Source organism: Coniophora puteana, assembly GCF_000271625.1.
Source record: "Coniophora puteana RWD-64-598 SS2 unplaced genomic scaffold CONPUscaffold_11, whole genome shotgun sequence".
Taxonomy (NCBI): domain Eukaryota; kingdom Fungi; phylum Basidiomycota; class Agaricomycetes; order Boletales; family Coniophoraceae; genus Coniophora; species Coniophora puteana.
Window position 1 is genome coordinate 1,771,759 of NW_006913063.1, and position 16,893 is coordinate 1,788,651.

The 16,893-nt window shown below is 56.2% G+C and overlaps 6 protein-coding genes across 6 annotated transcripts; 4 read left to right on the plus strand and 2 right to left on the minus strand.

Moving 5' to 3' along the window:
• Positions 1 to 121: 121 nt before the first annotated feature.
• Positions 122 to 1,786, minus strand: CONPUDRAFT_157187 (uncharacterized protein; the record flags this gene model as incomplete). Its single annotated transcript, XM_007774104.1, has 4 exons — positions 122 to 1,030; positions 1,083 to 1,094; positions 1,150 to 1,221; positions 1,283 to 1,786. The coding sequence occupies 4 exons, from the start codon at positions 1,784 to 1,786 to the stop codon at positions 122 to 124; spliced, it is 1,497 nt and encodes a 498-aa protein (XP_007772294.1).
• A 2,500-nt stretch (positions 1,787 to 4,286) lies between these two features.
• On the plus strand, positions 4,287 to 6,154 carry CONPUDRAFT_62190 (uncharacterized protein; the record flags this gene model as incomplete). The annotated part of the gene is made up of 5 exons (XM_007773629.1): positions 4,287 to 4,558; positions 4,612 to 4,756; positions 4,813 to 5,242; positions 5,298 to 5,387; positions 5,445 to 6,154. 5 exons carry the CDS (start codon positions 4,287 to 4,289, stop codon positions 6,152 to 6,154), a joined length of 1,647 nt encoding a protein of 548 aa, XP_007771819.1.
• Positions 6,155 to 7,244: 1,090 nt separating this feature from the next.
• On the minus strand, positions 7,245 to 9,135 carry CONPUDRAFT_84249 (uncharacterized protein). The gene is made up of 3 exons (XM_007774105.1): positions 8,805 to 9,135; positions 8,692 to 8,742; positions 7,245 to 8,593 (listed from the first exon to the last, which is right to left on the minus strand). Exons 1-3 carry the CDS (start codon positions 9,113 to 9,115, stop codon positions 7,708 to 7,710), a joined length of 1,248 nt encoding a protein of 415 aa, XP_007772295.1. The 5' UTR covers positions 9,116 to 9,135; the 3' UTR covers positions 7,245 to 7,707.
• A 402-nt stretch (positions 9,136 to 9,537) lies between these two features.
• CONPUDRAFT_61572 (DNA mismatch repair protein MutL) lies at positions 9,538 to 11,096 on the plus strand (the record flags this gene model as incomplete). The annotated part of the gene is made up of 8 exons (XM_007773576.1): positions 9,538 to 9,700; positions 9,760 to 9,846; positions 9,903 to 10,117; positions 10,174 to 10,364; positions 10,433 to 10,580; positions 10,646 to 10,783; positions 10,843 to 10,927; positions 10,996 to 11,096. 8 exons carry the CDS (start codon positions 9,538 to 9,540, stop codon positions 11,094 to 11,096), a joined length of 1,128 nt encoding a protein of 375 aa, XP_007771766.1.
• A 1,543-nt stretch (positions 11,097 to 12,639) lies between these two features.
• CONPUDRAFT_61519 (uncharacterized protein) lies at positions 12,640 to 14,062 on the plus strand (the record flags this gene model as incomplete). Its single annotated transcript, XM_007773568.1, has 5 exons — positions 12,640 to 13,130; positions 13,197 to 13,372; positions 13,645 to 13,790; positions 13,862 to 13,942; positions 13,976 to 14,062. The coding sequence occupies 5 exons, from the start codon at positions 12,640 to 12,642 to the stop codon at positions 14,060 to 14,062; spliced, it is 981 nt and encodes a 326-aa protein (XP_007771758.1).
• Positions 14,063 to 14,654: 592 nt separating this feature from the next.
• On the plus strand, positions 14,655 to 16,552 carry CONPUDRAFT_139088 (Formamidase). Its single transcript, XM_007774106.1, has 8 exons — positions 14,655 to 14,712; positions 14,796 to 15,357; positions 15,508 to 15,535; positions 15,690 to 15,698; positions 15,802 to 15,948; positions 16,022 to 16,149; positions 16,278 to 16,298; positions 16,369 to 16,552. The coding sequence occupies exons 1-8, from the start codon at positions 14,660 to 14,662 to the stop codon at positions 16,408 to 16,410; spliced, it is 990 nt and encodes a 329-aa protein (XP_007772296.1). The 5' UTR covers positions 14,655 to 14,659; the 3' UTR covers positions 16,411 to 16,552.
• The last annotated feature ends 341 nt before the right edge of the window (positions 16,553 to 16,893 follow it).

The window sequence follows — 16,893 nt, forward strand, 5'->3', positions numbered from 1 at the left end:
AGAGCGCGCGGAGGGATATCGAAAATGGAACGGGGATCATCGTGTTGACTTCGTGTACTGAGCGTGAAAAATGGATCGTAGCATGTGAATGGTGCGAGAAGCAAGGACGGCACGCGTGACATCAGCGTCGTTCCTGGCCCTCATCCTCCGAGCCTTCGCGGGGCCGTCTTGGGTACGGATGAGGGTGATTGGGCGAGTGGGGAGTGCTGCTGGAGACGTAAGCGCTACTAGAGCGGGGACTCCCAACGACGGCGGAGTAACTCCATCGCACCGAAGGACGCCGGCGCGAAGACTCAGTCCAAGAGAACTGGGGTGGCGTATACGGAGCGAACGTGTGTGGGTCCCACTGAGGCTGCGGTTGGAGCGCAAACGGCGGGGGCATGCTCGAGGCCGTGGCTGGCGCGCTCGAGGGTTCTGGACCCGCCGAACGAGGCCCGCTACTGGTGCTGGCAGGTCCAGGGCCAGCTCCGGATGAACTAGTCGTCGTCTGATGGTACAGGGTGGGCGAGACATAGTTGGCGGGGCGACGAGGTGGCGTTGAAGCGCCGAAGTTTAGCGGCGGCAGTACTCGTGCGCTCTGGGACCGAGGATCGTCGCCGGGAGCGGTGAGAGGGCGGGGCGCTAGAGGGCGTCCACCCTGTGTGTGGCTGAGTTCGGGAAGGATGCGGGACTCGTCGGTCATCCGCGCGGCACGCTGACGGGGGACCTCTGGACTCTTGGTACCACGCATGAAGGTCTGGGGATCTAATTCCCTCGAGGAACCGCTGGACACATAACCTGGGCGGTGGAAGCCTGGGATGCCTGGGCCGGACAGCTCGGGGCCGAGCGGGCTCGTCTCCGCGCCCAGCGGACGCATGCTATCTGAGGAGGTGAAAGACGCGATGTGGGACATAGGGCCCAGTGGGCCCATTGACATGATACCCGCGGAAGGAGTGGCTACTGGTGTGTTTGAGAAAGGACCGTATTGGGGAGGACGCGACAAAGGGGCTGATTTATCGCCTTGAGGACGTCTGGCCTTCTGACGCTGGTTCTGAAAGATATCAGTCAGTACGACACAATTCAAGCGCTGGTATGGTCCTTACTTGGAACCAGATCTACAAGGTACGCGTCAGCATGGTGGCGAAAGGGCGGGGAGACAACAGTACTGACCTGGACTTTACGGGCGCTGAGGCCAATTTGACGTCCAACTTGTTCGCGCATGGCGGTGGTGGGAAATCGAGACTAGGGGGCAAATCGTGATCAGCGCCTCCCCGCCCCTGGCGAAGAAATTATGGCAACTCACCTGCGCAAGGAGGGCATGTAGTACAGCGGATTGGTGCGGTGTCGTCAGAGTTCGTGTGCGCTTCTTCTTAGGGGCAGGGGCGGCAGGGGCGTTGGACGGTTCGGACTGCTGGCCCTTCTCTGGCTCAGTCTCGACGTCGGCCATACCGCTCTGTGAGGAGGTGTCGGATTGGCTGGAGGAAACACGTTCCTCGGGGGAATGAAGGTCTGCGCGCATCTTCTTGCTGGGTCGCGGGCTGAGTTCGTCGTCTGGGGGTCGAGGGCGCGAAGAAGTGCTGGGTTGGCCAAAAGTAGTGGGTTCAGAATGAAGATCCGCGGAATGGATGGTTAATGGCACACGAGCGTGTGTGGCGGTATATGAGGAGGGGTGTGGAGAAGGCTCGTGGTGTGTGGCAGGGCTGTTCTCGTGTTCGATGCGTCGTGAGGATTGCGGCTGGGTGGAAGGTGAAGGTGAAGGCGCGCGCTTCGGAGAGTTTGTGCGTTGCGGCGAGGAGGGACTGGACATTCAGCGAAGATGGAAACGTATTTAACAAGACAAGGAATGAATGAAGGCGTGAAGGCGTAAATTGCGTTTAGCACATCTGACGCCCCAGCCCGGCGTGGCAGAGAGGGAGCGGGTGGAAGGAGTCGGGAGAAAAAATAAGGGAAGGAAAGCTGACGATGATCTTCATTGTAGCGAAATATGAGAGTAGCCGAGGGTAGTGATCGAACCCGATGTCATTTTTTGTCGTCACCATGTTGGTTTGTGCCAATTCCGCGTAAATGTCGGCTGCGTCGCCAGCAAACCACATTTGGCTCCTCATCTCATCTACAGCAAGGGTCAAAAATAATTTTTCACGTTGCTAATACCCCACGTCAGCGGAGTTGAGCATTCTCGCACTCATGCAAGCCTTCTTGTGTGACTTCTCACCCAATATACAAAAGTATTAATGCGCCCGACTACCGTGGTCGGTGGGAAGTGGCAGGCTGATGGCAACTGAAGTTTCGCGTAATACCCAATTCTTCTTCAGGAACGACGCTCATGATTGCCTAATACAGAAGCTTCCGGCACATTAATCGCATAATTTCCAACTCCGTGGCGGCGCTGCCTAGAAAGCATCTGACATGCGAGATCGAGAAGGAAATCTGACTCGGCCGTCCGAGACCAAGTCCGTGCTTCTCATACGCGAACAGGGGCCGAGGCAGCAAGCTAAGGCACCACCGCCTACGTCCACCCCCAACGAACATCACTGATCATCCTCCAGATAAGATTGCTCCTGCCCACCACCGTCTACGACCGCTCGAACGGCGACGGTAACGACGAGGGTCTGCTATAATCGCTGGTGATACACGAGGAACGCAAGGGAACGCCGTCATTACCATTCGCAGTCTCCATGGCCACTCCTGAATGAAGATGCTTCCCCGAGGCGACCGTGCTGCCCACGCGCTAGTTGCAGAGCTGACGGTCCAGATCTCACGCGCTATTATTGTGCCCTGGCCTGGTTACCGACGGGACCTTCTTTAGAGCAAAGAATCTTATTGCCTCCGTCTTCGCTGTCGGGCTGGCCATCCGAGTCGTGTTTCACGAGAGAACGGGAATCAGAATGAACCAGAGTGCTTGGGGATAGATCAGCAGCGGGGCACTCCAAACACGCCGAGCTGTGCGCGATTAGCTGTATTCCGTTCGCCCATAATACATGGCGGACCTTCTATAGTGCGCTTTCCATGAGGACGGCACAAGTCTGGCCAGGTTGAAGAGCTCCGGCGATAATTACTAGAGCGTGCTTTCCATCAGGTCGAAGAGCTGCTTCATTTAAATTAATTTTTCGCGGCACGGAAGCAGACCGACGTCGAGGAACAGTCGAGACACCTACAGGAAAACTGCGAGGATGCCGTAGAGTTCCTTATCACGTGTGAAATGACAAGGCGTTCAAAATCTCCAGAATTTTGAATTAGCGCGGAGGCTTTTTTTGGAGAATGAATACGACGGATGCAAAACAAGCCGCTGGACCCTAGTTGTTATCGATGGATGTTTGACAGAATAAAGACTGACACAACCAACGTATTGACTGAAAACATCGCCACGGAGATGAGATGGCGAAGCGAGCGTCATCATCATAGCGAAGGCCGCCGTGGTGACCGCAGGTAGCCCCTGACTACTTACCCAACTATCGGCGGAGCCCGGTTGTCGTGCATTTGGGGTCGCCAGCAAGGTGGAATCTCGACAAACTCGGAGGGCCAGGTTTTTTCAAGAACGAAGACACTCTAGTGTGGGCCTCCCCGAAACCTAATGGGATAATGGTCTCGATCTTTCCCCACATACCCCTTTTTAGACTTGTGTTGGTCAAAACAGGCGACACAGCAGAGTTCACCAGCAAGTATAGACAAGTACGCGGTTTGTCGTTGTATATCCAGGGTACCTTGTGACCGCCCCCGGAAGCTTAAAGCGGGCGTCGCGAGGGGGAGAAGATATTGGCAGAAAGCCTCATGGGCAGGGTATGCATGACGTCTCCTCGGCGTTCATCAGTAGGAGAGGGTGCTGCCTGAGGTAAACAAATGAGGGACAGCGGTCATCGCACTGGGGTTCGGAGCATGCTTGTATTGTTCATTCATCTGGGCGGTCGTATGTAAACGCACAGTGACTTGACAGGTCCATGCAGGCGTCTATAGTTTAGAGTTTAAGTCCATCGGGTATGTGTGTCACCGCTGAAACCGTGTAAACCTAGCGAAGACCGGGAGAGACACCGAGAGCATTGAAATGCGCCGCCGCGCCGATGCGGGCCTATCGTGGAATGCTAGGTGATTCCGTCGACCCTATTTTGGAGCCTACCGACGGCAGAGAGTTGAGGGGATGTTGACCTGGGGGAATGAGAACATGGACGCAATATGGAAAAAACAGGCAAGTCAGGTTGTACGGCGCGGTTGAGCAAGGGACACAAACCAGGGGCGGCCCATGGCGCGCCGATCACGTGGACAGCCCAGTATGTATGAGGGATGTTACATAATCCCTTGCAACAGACACAAGCATGAACGAGTTCGACTCGTTTGCTGAAAACGACAACCCTGGCCCCTCTGTTTACCACGCCGAGACGAATGGGTCGTCTGTACCATCAGGCTCCGGCTTGACCCTCAAACTTCCATCTCTCAAGGCGCTCAAGGCCTCGAAAATTTTGAAGAAGAGCAAATCGAAAGGCGCGACCCCAGTCCCTCAAGATGTCAAAGTCGAGAAGGTCCCTCGCCCAGTTAAGCTAAAGCCTCTGAAAGAGGTCTTGACAAAACTCATCATACAAATCAAGAAGTCCGTTCGACCTTGTTCTTTCAGCGTTGTCTTGATCTCATTGTTATTCACAGGAAAGACGACTATGCCTTTTTTCTCCAGCCTGTCCCCGCAGACCAGATCCCGGGCTACGCGGATGTCATCAAACGTCCGATGGATTTTGGAACCGTTTCCACGAAAGTGAGTCGGGGGAAGTATCGTTCTTTGGAGGAATTCACAGTGAGTAACCACGATCATTTCGCGCGATGTGATAAGTGACTATATGCGCTTTTTAGGATGACTTCCGTCTAGTCACCTCGAACGCCAAGACGTTCAATCCACCCGGGACCATCTACCACGCGGAAGCCGACCGCATAGAGACATGGGGTCTCGACCATATCTCCAAAGCAGCGGCCACCGTCATCGAGTACGAGACCGACTGGAACATCGATGTCGAGCAAGATGACGACTCAACCACGCTGAACGTCGACGAAAATGACGCCGAGACCTTGGCGACGGCGCAGACACCGATGGACCTCGAGGGCTCGCCTGCGCCTTCCGTTCAGCAGCAGCAGCAATCCAACAAGCGCGGTCGGGGCAAGAAAATTCCGACCATATCCGAGAGCATCGATTCGGAAGGTCGTCTTCCTGGCTCGAAGGATGGGCTAGCGGCGTTCCCGCCGGGCTCTGATTGGTCGGAGCTCATGCTAGCGTTGAAGCTTCGAGGTACGTTATGCCATTATCACAAGACAAACGCGCCTGACGACGGTGGCACCGATAGGCAAGCGGTACCGAACGAAGAAGGAGCGTTTGAGGATGGAGAAGGGGGGGCCACCTTATACCGCCGAAGGAAGTCTTGACTACCTAGAAGGTACGCCACTTTGCAAATCGAAACGCTTTCATTATCTGAAAGATGACGCCTCCGTAGTTGAGGACCCGTTTTCAATATTATCGGTCTTCGCACCCGAGCCACCGACGCGACCGATATTATGGCCTCTACACCAAATCCCAGATTCACCAGCACCAGTTTTCTACCGCCCCGTCAACATTGCTACCGATCGCCCACTCCCATCCATCTCCCGTCGTCCTCCATCGCCGACCCAACCTTCAGCCCCTACACCTGCTTCTACCGTCCCAGCTACGCGTAAGCGTCGACATTGGACCATTACCCGCGCAGCTCCATCACGTGCTAGGATCAAAGAAAAGGACAAAGAACAGGAGCGCGAGAAAGAGGATGAAGAGTACCAGCTCAGGGAAGCTCTGCCCGCAGACTTCGGCTCATTTGCGGGGCTGACGGAGGAGATGTCGATGAACGCCGACACGACGACCTCCGAGGACGACGTCTTCGCTACTATTCGCGAGTCCATTGAAGATTATGGTTTGCGCAGAAAACGCCCCGAGCTCTCGTCACCAGAAGCAGCAGCTGGGGAAGATAAAGTTCATCAGTCTGATGCCGAGCACTGGCGGGACGAAAATGCGCGCGACGGGTCAGCGTATATCCGAGATCTGGTGTACGGCGGTGTGGATGGGCTGGCGTACGTTCGCAGTCTGGCAGAGTTCGTGCGGCCGCCGTCACCCGACGAGACGTCTCCGCCGGTGAGCTCTTTCGAGTCCCGCATTTGGATTCAGCGCAGCTGATTTTATTTTATTTCTATTAGGTGTCACCTGTCGACGACGCGCAGCTTCCCTTGGGAATGCCCCTCGCCCGCTACGTTGAGGAGACCGTTGTCAATCCCACCACCCACGGGCGCCACGCCGTCCTGCGCGCCGTCGCCGCGCGCCTCGCGCTCCCAGACCCCCATTCCTCGCCCGATCCGAGCCTCACCCTATCTCCCGAACTCGAGCGAGCGCTCGCGAGCGCGCTGAACTCGTCTGGTGCCTGTACACCCGCCCAGCCACTCGTGCTGGACGAGCAGCTTGACCTCGCGGCGCTCATTTACGCACCCGAGGAGCTGTTCATCGCGGAGGACGAGTGGGCCGGGGCGGCGCACAAGCGGCGCAAGACGGAGGAGGCGCTCGAGGGGGAGGCGCACAATGCGATGGAATACCTTGCGTTTGCGATTCAGAGCCACCGGGAGGCACAGGCGCAGGTGGAGTCGAAGGCCGAGGGAGATGCTGGTGCGGGTGCAGGTGCGAGTGTGAATGGGGTGGTGGAGGACTCGTCGGACGTGCTTGAGGCGGCACTGGAGTATTCAGCGGAGGCGATTGAGCAGCTGGTCAGGAAGGGTACCGCGGATGGTGTGGGTGGCCAGCCGAATGGTGTAACGGTGGTTGTCGATAAGCAGGCGTTGAAGCAGGAGGAAGAGGAGGAGGGGGAAGAGGAAGAGGAAGATGCAGATGCTATGGATGTAGATGGGGAGACGAAGCCACAGGTGCAGGCGCAGGTGCTACAAGCTAGCCAGGCCACAAATGGGACCACGACGGCTCCATCTGCCCAGACGGAAGACGCTCTCATACGAAAACTGCGCCTCAACCTACTTGCCCTTGCTAAGCGTGCCCCATTGGACAGGATCACACCTCTGCCTGCGGACAAAATACCGGTCAGCATTCGCCACTGCGTTCCGACGTTATAATACATGACGTAGACAGCGATGATGGTATACGCATTGTTATGTATTGCGCATCGCGGCGACTTGACCAGAAGTACAATTAGATGCAGCTGTTCTACGGCGTTACATATGGACTACATCTGGTGTAGATAGAAGCGAGAGAGCGTATGGCAACCATGGGGAGACAATATTATAAAGACCCTAATAGAAGGGAGACGGGAAGCAAGAGCAGAGCAAGGTCTAGCAGAGCGAACGAAGCAGATGGGTAGCGTTACAGGCAGGTACACGAGGCAATATTGGTTACAAGAGTCGATTTGCGGGAGCCACGAGAGAGTCATATGAGATCGAGAGCGAAGAAATGAAGAAACGAGGGAACAAGGAAATGAAGAATGCATGGTATCACTTGAGAATACACGTGCACTTTCTATGATGGGGTAATGGCTGAATAGTGCATGTGCGGCGGGTGATATCGGATATTGAGAGCGTGCGTCATAGGGCGTGGATGGTATAATGTTGAGTTCGGGTTCAGAGTTCAGATCAATGAAGCAAAAGGCAAGGAGCAAAGAGCAAGGCGATCGATCGTGGTGGATCGAGAAGGCGATCGATATTATTTGCGGCTGTAGAACGTCGTCGAAGCCGGAGTCATGATACAAAGGACATGATGGGTGGTGCTGCCAGGTGCGAGTGCGGGTGGGAATGCGGATGCGAATGCGAGTGTGAATGTGAGTGCGACGATCCATGTCCTGGCCAGTGGTCAGAGACGCGCATCGACGTCACAGACGGAGGAGCAGGCGAGGGCGTTCGATGACGACGCGACTCGCGGTGTCTTGAGGAGCGTTTTTCGGGGACGAACCCCGGAGGCGAGGGTACGTGCGAGGAGCTGTGCCATGGCTGGAGGGACTGGACCACCGGCGGCTGTTGCTGTTCCCAGCTTGACGGCTGGTGCTGGGCAGCCGGAGGTGGTGGTGGCTGCGAGGGTGCGCCCCATGGGAAAGACTGGGTGCTGGGCTGAGGGGCTGGCGTGGGCGAGATGGGAATGGGCCCCGGTCCTTGGACCTGCATGAACATATTCGAATGTAGTGACATACGTCCGTGACCGAAGGGGTCGGCCGACGCCGGCGGGGCAGGGGGTTGTATCTGCGCCTGTGAGACAAGTTGCATGTCGCTCGTCCCGTGCGCGGCGTCGTATGCCTGCGCGTTGCGCACCGCATCGCGGATCCGGTCGCGGAGCTCGCCGAGCTGTTGACCCTGGTACTGGTTGTAGCCCATCGGCCAGCACAGCCTCGTGAGCCAGCTCTCGAGAATCTCAGGCGTCCACTGCACGCCGTTGAGTGTGGTGCCGTGGCGGAGGAGGGCGGCGATGTCGGAGGGGTCCTCCTTCTTGTACCGCACGAGCTTGAGGGCGACGCCCCAGAACGGGGTGACGGCGATGAGCGTGAGGAAGGGCGAGTCGAAGACGGCGTTCATGGAGACATTGTTGGGCTGCTTCGAGTCGTGGTATATCGGGTCATACACCTCTGCATTTGCACTGCAAGATTGTTTAGGTAATGAGTCAACCTGGTTCAGGCGGGTTCTTTCGGGATGACGGGATGACGAGTGTGGCGGACATGGAGTAGAGATACTCACTTTCGGGCAAAGGGGAGGGCAACATCGGGGTCTGCGTTCATCCAGTCAGAGCTAGAAGTCGATACGAGTCAGTTCGATCATGTCGAAGATCGCTGCTTGATTGATAAACCCACCCTATTCTAAAGCGGAGCGCAGTCGCATTGATGCATATTTGAAGCTTCGTCTCAGCGTCGTGGATACCCATCTTGCGCCATTCGTGGCCGAAGGCGCGCCTGATGTAGTCGACGTCGCGGGTTGTCCGCCTTCTGCTCTGCTGGGAGAGGGAGGGGTGGAGGATCATGACGGCTCCACCATGGACGAAGAGCCTGATCTTGCAGCCAAAGACGAGCCTGATCTGCTCGGACATGTCACCAAGGAGGTCGATGAGCATCTCCCTGGTGAGGGGAACTTCGTTGTGGGACGCTGGGGGGCCGACGAGCGACATTGATGCGCCTGGCTGAGAGCTGAACTAGAGATGAAGTCGGTGAAGAGAAAAACGTTGCAGGCACATGGAACTGAACTGACCAACGGAGCCCTTATATGGAGTCAGCAGCTGGCTCGGGCTGGACAGAAACGTAACGACGCGAAATGCTTCCGCCTGTCAGTCAGCCAATTGAGGCAGGGTCAATTTAGTCCGCCTCGCTGCTCCTCGCTGCCTGCCCACACACGACCGTTTCGCCGCCGCGAACTTTGCTTGTTCATTGTGTTTGCTCATAAAAGTGGAAACGCTGTGCGTAGCATCAGACTTCTTAGGCGCTCGTCCCCGCCACAACAGACACTCCTGTTCTTTGTTGTTACTCAGGCTGCTCAAAAGCGGAAGTTCAGTGGGCGTACAATTACATCCAACGCCCTCCTCTCTGCTCTCGAATGTCACAGCATGTCTCAAACGGAATCCAAGACGCCGCGGCCATTAAAGCCATCGACAGCCATTCGGTCCACAGGATAACGTCGGGACAGGTCGTCATTGATCTACAAACAGCTATCAAAGAACTTGTTGAAAACAGCCTTGACGCAGGTGCCACCAATATTGGTATGCTGCACGCTTCTGATGCACACCACCGCCTTCCTGTAACTCATTTACTAACATAGAGGTTCGCTTTCACAACTACGGCCTCAAGTTGATAGAAGTTATCGATAACGGGAGTGGCATTGCCCCGGCCGACTACGACAGCATAGGTAAGTTTAGTGGCACGCATCGAACCTTCGTCATGCTAATGAATAATGATCCTCAGCGCTCAAACACCACACTTCTAAGCTCGCGTCATTTGAGGATCTTTCGACTGTGCTGACGTTTGGCTTTCGTGGAGAAGCCTTGTCGTCACTATGTGCATTGAGCGACGGAGTAACAGTGACGACCGCGACGTCCTCGGAGGCTCCAATGGGTTCCGTGCTGGAGATGGATAGGGCTGGAGAGATTAAGAACAGAAACGGAAAAGTCGCTCGCCAGGTACGGCCGGTCATCTCCCTCGTCTCCGAGACTCCTCCGGGTGCTAAATTTGCTAGAGAGGCACCACCGTCTCTGTCACGGGCCTCTTCAAACCCTTGCCCGTGCGCCGCAAGGAGCTGGAACGCAACATCAAACGAGAGTTTGGAAAAGCTCTGAACCTCTTGAACGCCTACGCTCTCGTTCCGTGCACCAAGGAGAATAGGGGCGTTCGGCTCACCGTGACGAACACGCCGGAGGGAGGGTGCGTGTCCAAAGCGTGTTTCACCTCGACTAACAGTTCATCACCACTTACTTACCGTCGGCTCCCACTCCCAGTCGCAAGGCCGTGCAACTCCGAACAGATGGGGTACCTTCTATCAAGTCATCTGCGACCGCATTATGGGGCTCACGTGCCCTCGACAACGTTGTCGACCTGGAATTGGAGTTCGAAGTCGAGACCGAAAAGGCAGTTTTGAGGAGACAGGTAGCGGATGATCCTGACGCGTAAGTGTGGAGCTGTGGTCATCATCCGCGGCTATCCGACCAAAGAAGTTGACGGTCATTAGATCCGGAACCACGCATGTTCAAGTCCGTGGTCTCATCTCGAAGTTCGCTGTCAACTCAGGGCGGACAACCACGGACAGACAGTTCTTCTTTGTCAATGGGAGACCCTACAACCCTTCCAAGGTACGAACAGGGACGTCATGCAGGGTATGTAGTGGAGTGGTTGACAGTTCTGATGGCAGGTTCAGAAAGCGTTCAATGAGATTTATCGATCCTTCAACGCCAATCAGTCTCCCTTTATTGTCGCCGATTTCATACTCCCAACCCGTGAGTGTCGAAGCCCTACTTTCTCAACGTAGCTCGTGGTTTATGACACATCTTACCGCGTATCGTAGATGCATGCGACATCAACGTTAGCCCGGATAAACGCACGATCTTCTTGCATAGCGAGAACAACCTTCTGGAAGCTCTCAAGGTGAGCACAGCCCGTCGCTGAATTTTGTAAAATTTCGTCAGACTGATTGCATGTATGACATTGTCGACCCTAGATTGCTCTGGAGGAAACCTTCTCTTCGTCAAGGTCTACCTATGATGTCGGTCTCGCAGGGACTCAGACCCTGCACTCGCAGCTTCAGCGTCATGCCCCATCTCTGCCCCAATCTCAACCGCAGTCCTCCAGTGACCGTAGTTCGCCGAGTCTCCCCACCCGCAATGTCCGAGGTGCATCCCCCATTGTCATCGCCGTCAACGACCCGCCCATACCCTCCGCAAGCCTCCCAACAACAGCCGTCGACGTCGGAGATCCACCTACGTCTGTCTCGATGGACCGACGGAACCCTCCGCTCCTAGTTGACGACGCTCACCCTGAGCATGATCATAAACACCGCTCTTCCAGCTCTGCACGCGAGCCCCTATTTCTCCCGGAAGATGCCGACGAGGCACCGAAGACGTCCGATACTTCCGCCAGTGCCACCAACACAAGGCATGCGTCTGGATCGCCGGCTCCGTCGTCGGCCCCGTGTTCGAGGCGACGCACCCGCTCCGAGTTTGAGGCGCCGCCGGGTGCGGATGGGACCAAGGTTGAGGCCGAGACCAAGACCGAGACCGAGTTCGAGATCGAGGCCCAACGGAGAGCGTCGATGCTCACGGAGGGTGTTTGTGACGATTCTAGGCGCTCGGTACCGGCTACGGCAGTGAGTGGGGCCGGGGCGAACGGGCTCGGTCGGCCGGTCGACTCGTCGAGATCGGGCCTTGGTCTCGTTGGTGTCGGGGATGACAATGGTGTCGGGGCCGGGGCTGGGGCCGACGCGGGCGTGGGCGGTCGCCGGAAGGCGAAACCTGTGCAGATGGTGCTGAGCACGCGAAACGCGTCGTGGAATCTCCGCCCCGATGATGATGATGGGGACAGCGGGAGGGCGAAGAAGAAGCCGAGGCTGGAGGAGCAGCAGCGGCCGGCGTTCAAGGTCTCGTTCAGGACGAAGCTCCGAGCGTTCGCTGCTGCGGGGAGCCAGGTTCCGAGTGTAGATGTGGAGGAGGAGGAGGATGAAGGAGAAGAAGAAAGGGGCGGGGATGACGATGAAGAAAAAGAAGAGCAAGCTGACAGAGAAGAAGAACGAGATGAGCTGGATGAAGATGAAGAGATGGAGACTTGTGGACATGCTCAGTCTCGTAGCGCTCATGATGAGAGGGACGATGTTGCACGCCGCGAAGACGTCGCTGCTGCTGGTCTTTCTCGCAAACGTCGGATGATGACAAGCTCTGAGCCTGAGGTCGATCCAACGGACATGATTATCGAAGCTCCTAGCCATGCGTCGTCAGAAGAACATGGACTGCACCCGACTGAAGGCGAGGGCCATGCATACGGTCTTCCTCCAAGCTCAGGCGAACCTTTGGAGGATTGGGAACTTATGAACATTGACAGTCCCCATATCACTCCACAGGATGCTGGGGCTTCTTCGGACGTTGTGGACTTGACCGAGTACGAAGTTATTGATGTCGACCAAGAATCGGTGGTTGGTTCGGAAGACAAAGCCAGCAATATGCCATCGGGTGATGCGACATTCACGATCCGCTTCGACTTGGGACGCATAGCCAGCCGCTGGAATGAGCTTGCCAAGGACGACCCCAGACATGCACTGGTGGACCAATCATCATGGCCCCTAGATGCACCTACACCACAAACCGGTCAAACAGGGGATAGTACTGATTCTGAAGCGGCGGGGCTTGACAAATCCGTGGACGACGCAAAGGCTAGCGCGACGCTTTCGCGTATCATCCGCAAGAGCGACTTTGGTGAAATGGAGATCTTGGGGCAGTTCAACCTCGGCTTCATCGTCGCCCGACGACGAGCGTTGGCTTCGGATGCCCTGCCAGGGGGTGATGTTGATGGTGGCGGTGGCGATCCGGCGAGCGCCGCTAGCGCGGGCAGCCTGGATGATCTGTTCATTGTCGATCAGCATGCCGCTGATGAGAAGTACAACTTCGAGACGCTGCAGCAGACGACGAATATCCAGTCGCAGAAGCTGTTCAGGTGTGTCACGATGAGCGGATAATTTTTCTCATTCCGAAATGACAGCGATGCTGATACGTGATGCAGGCCCCAGCCGCTTGAGCTTACAGCCGCTGACGAGCTGCTTGCGATGGAGAATATCGACGTGCTTCGACAGAATGGGTTCGAGGTTGACCATATTGAGGACCCGGAAGCCGCGAGCGGCTCGAGGCTTTGTCTGGTTGCTCAGCCCGTGAGCAAGAGCACGGTGTTTGACATGCGAGGTAAGGGTCTAAAATTGAGAACCGATGCTGAACACGCAACTCACGTATTTTTGACACTTCGTCTACCACCGTTGACTACTGCACGCATCACGATCTCATAAATCTGTCCATCGACCCGCCTTTAATTAAAACTGTCATCCAACCGTCAACGGCACCCCTCTCTTCATTTCGGGCGCACGCTGGCTCCGACTCCGATCCCTGTCCTGTCACGCCCTGCACCCGTAAATGGAATTGGAAACGGATGCGGAAACCAAAACCAAAATCAAAAACAGACCTGGAGGAGATCATCCACCTGATGCAGGATCGGCCAAAGGGGACGATGGTACGCTGCTCCAAGGCGCGCGCGATGTTCGCGATGCGTGCCTGCAGGAAGAGCATCATGGTCGGCAAGCCGCTCACGCAGGCGCAAATGACTACCGTACGTTATGGATCGGCCATCTCCTAATGTTGATGATCGTTCTCAAGCTAGGGCTCTTGAATTATGTGCAGGTTGTACGGCATATGGGGACGATGGATCAGCCCTGGAACTGCCCGCACGGACGGCCGACGATGCGGCACCTTGTTGATGTTGTTGCTCACCGTCGCGAGGCGCATCGGGAGAAGCAGACGGTGAAGTCGAAGATGGGGTGTCAGGCTAGGCCTATTCAGTGGGGAGCGTTCATGGGATCTGAAGCTGTGGTGCCCTTCTGAGCGAAACGAGGACGCGATCTATCAGACAGGGAAATCTGGAAATAGTATATGTTTCAATTATCTAATGACTTGCCATAAAGAAGTTATACTGATCGCCGTGCATACAAACATAGACTGTGGATCCTAGAGACATGATGGTGCACCGTTGCCAGCCTGCATGCTACTAGGAGGCGTAGATCAGGGTTCCACACCCGCAAGAACTGTGGTGCCTATCCACACTGATAGCGAGTGTGTGGAACGAAACAGAGCAACGGAGAGGTTGTTGGGTGTCCGTGAAGGCTATCTTGATAATTGGCCTGGGAAGTTCATGGCACTGCCCTGCGATGCCACAGGGACTGCGTGCGGGTTTGGGGGGCTGTTTGAAGCTGTTTGATCGTCCATGACCAGCGAAGGAATACCCCGGGTCGACATCTGGGCGGCCTAAATCTGAGCATGGTAGGAACGTCCCGACAAGTCACCGGACCTTGGCCCGGTGGTCATGTAAGAGCATGTAAGTATGCCTCGACGCGTGGGATGGGAGACAGTGCGTGGATCGTGGAGCTGACCTTGGCAGATAACGGATAGTGTTGCGTTCATCTTCTACTTGGTGCTTTGAAGATGTCCATACACGCGGTGAAACGCGAGCAGGCGAACCTGACTTGGGACAACAGGTGCGTCAAGGACCCTACCTAACGTGTCGAACCTCTGGCACTCAAGCTACGTTCTCAACATTTCACATGTGAAACAACGGCAGCATCCCGCCCGCAATCACCATCGACTCGGGCGACACCGTCTCCTTCGACTGCCTCGACGCATCCAACGGGCAGCTCACCGCATCGTCGACCGCAGCCGACGTCGTGCGCATGGTCTTCTCGCAGTGCGACCAGGTGAACGGGCCCGTGTTCGTGCGCGGCGCGCGGCCGGGCGACACGCTGCAGGTCGACGTGCTCGAGCTGCAGCCGGGCGCGTGGGGCTGGACGGCGATCATCCCTGGCTTTGGGCTCCTCGCGGACGATCCAGAGTTCCAAGAGGCAGCGTTGAAGATCTGGGACCTCGAGAGGGACCTGGAGGAGGGGGTTACGACGTTCCGTGAGCGCGTCGACCTCGGTGTTGGTGCTGCAGGGAGCGCGCTCGAGCGGATCCGCGTGCCGATACGCCCCTTCTGCGGCGAGATGGGTGTCGCGCGCCGCGAGCAGGGCGCGTTTTCGACGATTCCGCCTTATCATACCGGCGGAAATATGGACACGCGCCATCTGACGCGGGGTTCGACCCTTTTCCTCCCTGTTGAAGTTGAGGGTGGATTGTTCTCCGTTGGGGTGAGTGTTTTCGCTGACATAGCAAGCTGCTGGCGCGTCTATTCGCGCCGGCAGGACCGATATCGTCTCCCGAGGGTTTACATGATTGAGCATGGCGTTCCATATCTCACCACTGACATATGAAACTGACTGAGCGACTATCGCACATAGGATGGTCATGCTGCTCAAGGAGATGGCGGTGAGTCACCCATGTTGACGATGCCCGACTCGGGCGTTTCGGTCTGACTAAACAAACAAACATATGCTTTCGAAATGGGTCAACAATCGCGTTTCGATCGTCCGCCATGACGCTACCACGATGCCATGACATCCAAACACAAAATCTTTGAAAGAGGTGGCTGGTGAGTTTCCTCGGGTTTAACTTCTATCCCCGTTTGCCTGGGGCACAGCACAAGTCTGATTATCGCAAATCTCTGAGCTATCTAACTTTGTCTGCCGCTACAGGAACCGCGATCGAAACGTCAATGAAGGTTAAGGTACGGCTGACGGTGCGCAAAGATAAGCCGTATGTCAACACCCCACACTTTGTGAGTCGGACCGCGGAAAGAGGCGCCGAGATGGGGTATTATACGACTACGGGCGTTGATCCGGGTAAACCGATGACCACGCGCTGCCCTTTGCACCCGCGCTGACTCAGTCGTCGCGCGTGACGTTGAAATTGCAGATGTTCGTGAAGCTGCGCGATCGGCGGTGCGAAACATGATCAGCTTCCTGGCGGCGGAGCACGGGCTCGATCGGAGGGAGGCGTATATGCTCTGCAGCGTCGCGGGAGATCTGCGTATGCACGAGGTGGTGGGTCCCTGCTTTTTTCAAATCTGGTTTTCTGTTTGGCACGGCGACGCGATCGGTCGCGCACCGAGCTACACCGATGACGGAGACCAACGTGTGCTGACGGACGGACATATATGTGTGCTACATAGGTCGATATGCCCCATTATCTGGTACGTCGCGCTGCGTGCCCAAAGGGTCTTGATGCAATAACATGCTCTAATGGCAACGCATCACCTGCAGATTGGGATGATGATGCCCGAGTCGGTCCTCAGTGGACACTAGAAATGATTTTTCAGAGCGCGCTTGTTGAAGCGACGACCGCCATGGTTCGTCATAGGGAATGCTATGTATGCTCTAGATCTGATAAAGGCGCTGCTGCGGATAGAGGGTATTGATGGGTAGAGGCAATGAGCACCGAAGTCACTGGGAGATAAGTGGGATGGCAGCGAGAAGCAGGGCATCCGAGAATGCGGGGGCTGTGGGGCTTAATTATTATGACCACGTAAGCAGGAGCCGAGGCAGTTCTTGGTGCTTCGATTGATGTTCGAGAGCCTATGTGCCACGTGAAGGAATATGTCTCGAGTCTGAAGTGGTCAGATGCGAGAAGAAGTGTCAGGTGTGCTGTAACACTCGGACGAAAAGCGGGGAAGAGAATTGGGCTTAGTGATCCCGGGGCAGTCGCTGTCTAACGCGAACAGCGAGGTGAGGCGTGTCCGGATAAGGAAAAGCGCTGGCGTCGGATGCGATCTCACTAAGAGATCTGGA

Coding starts and splice junctions, on each gene's coding strand:
- CONPUDRAFT_84249 (XM_007774105.1), bottom strand. CDS start 9,115: ATGTCGCTCGTCGGCCCCCCAGCGTCCCACAACGAAGTTCCCCTCACC. Junction 8,743..8,804: donor GCGCTCCGCTTTAGAATAGG/GTGGGTTTATCA, acceptor ATCGACTTCTAG/CTCTGACTGGATGAACGCAG. Junction 8,594..8,691: donor GCCCTCCCCTTTGCCCGAAA/GTGAGTATCTCT, acceptor ACAATCTTGCAG/TGCAAATGCAGAGGTGTATG.
- CONPUDRAFT_139088 (XM_007774106.1), top strand. CDS start 14,660: ATGTCCATACACGCGGTGAAACGCGAGCAGGCGAACCTGACTTGGGAC. Junction 14,713..14,795: donor AACCTGACTTGGGACAACAG/GTGCGTCAAGGA, acceptor AAACAACGGCAG/CATCCCGCCCGCAATCACCA. Junction 15,949..16,021: donor GACTACGGGCGTTGATCCGG/GTAAACCGATGA, acceptor TTGAAATTGCAG/ATGTTCGTGAAGCTGCGCGA.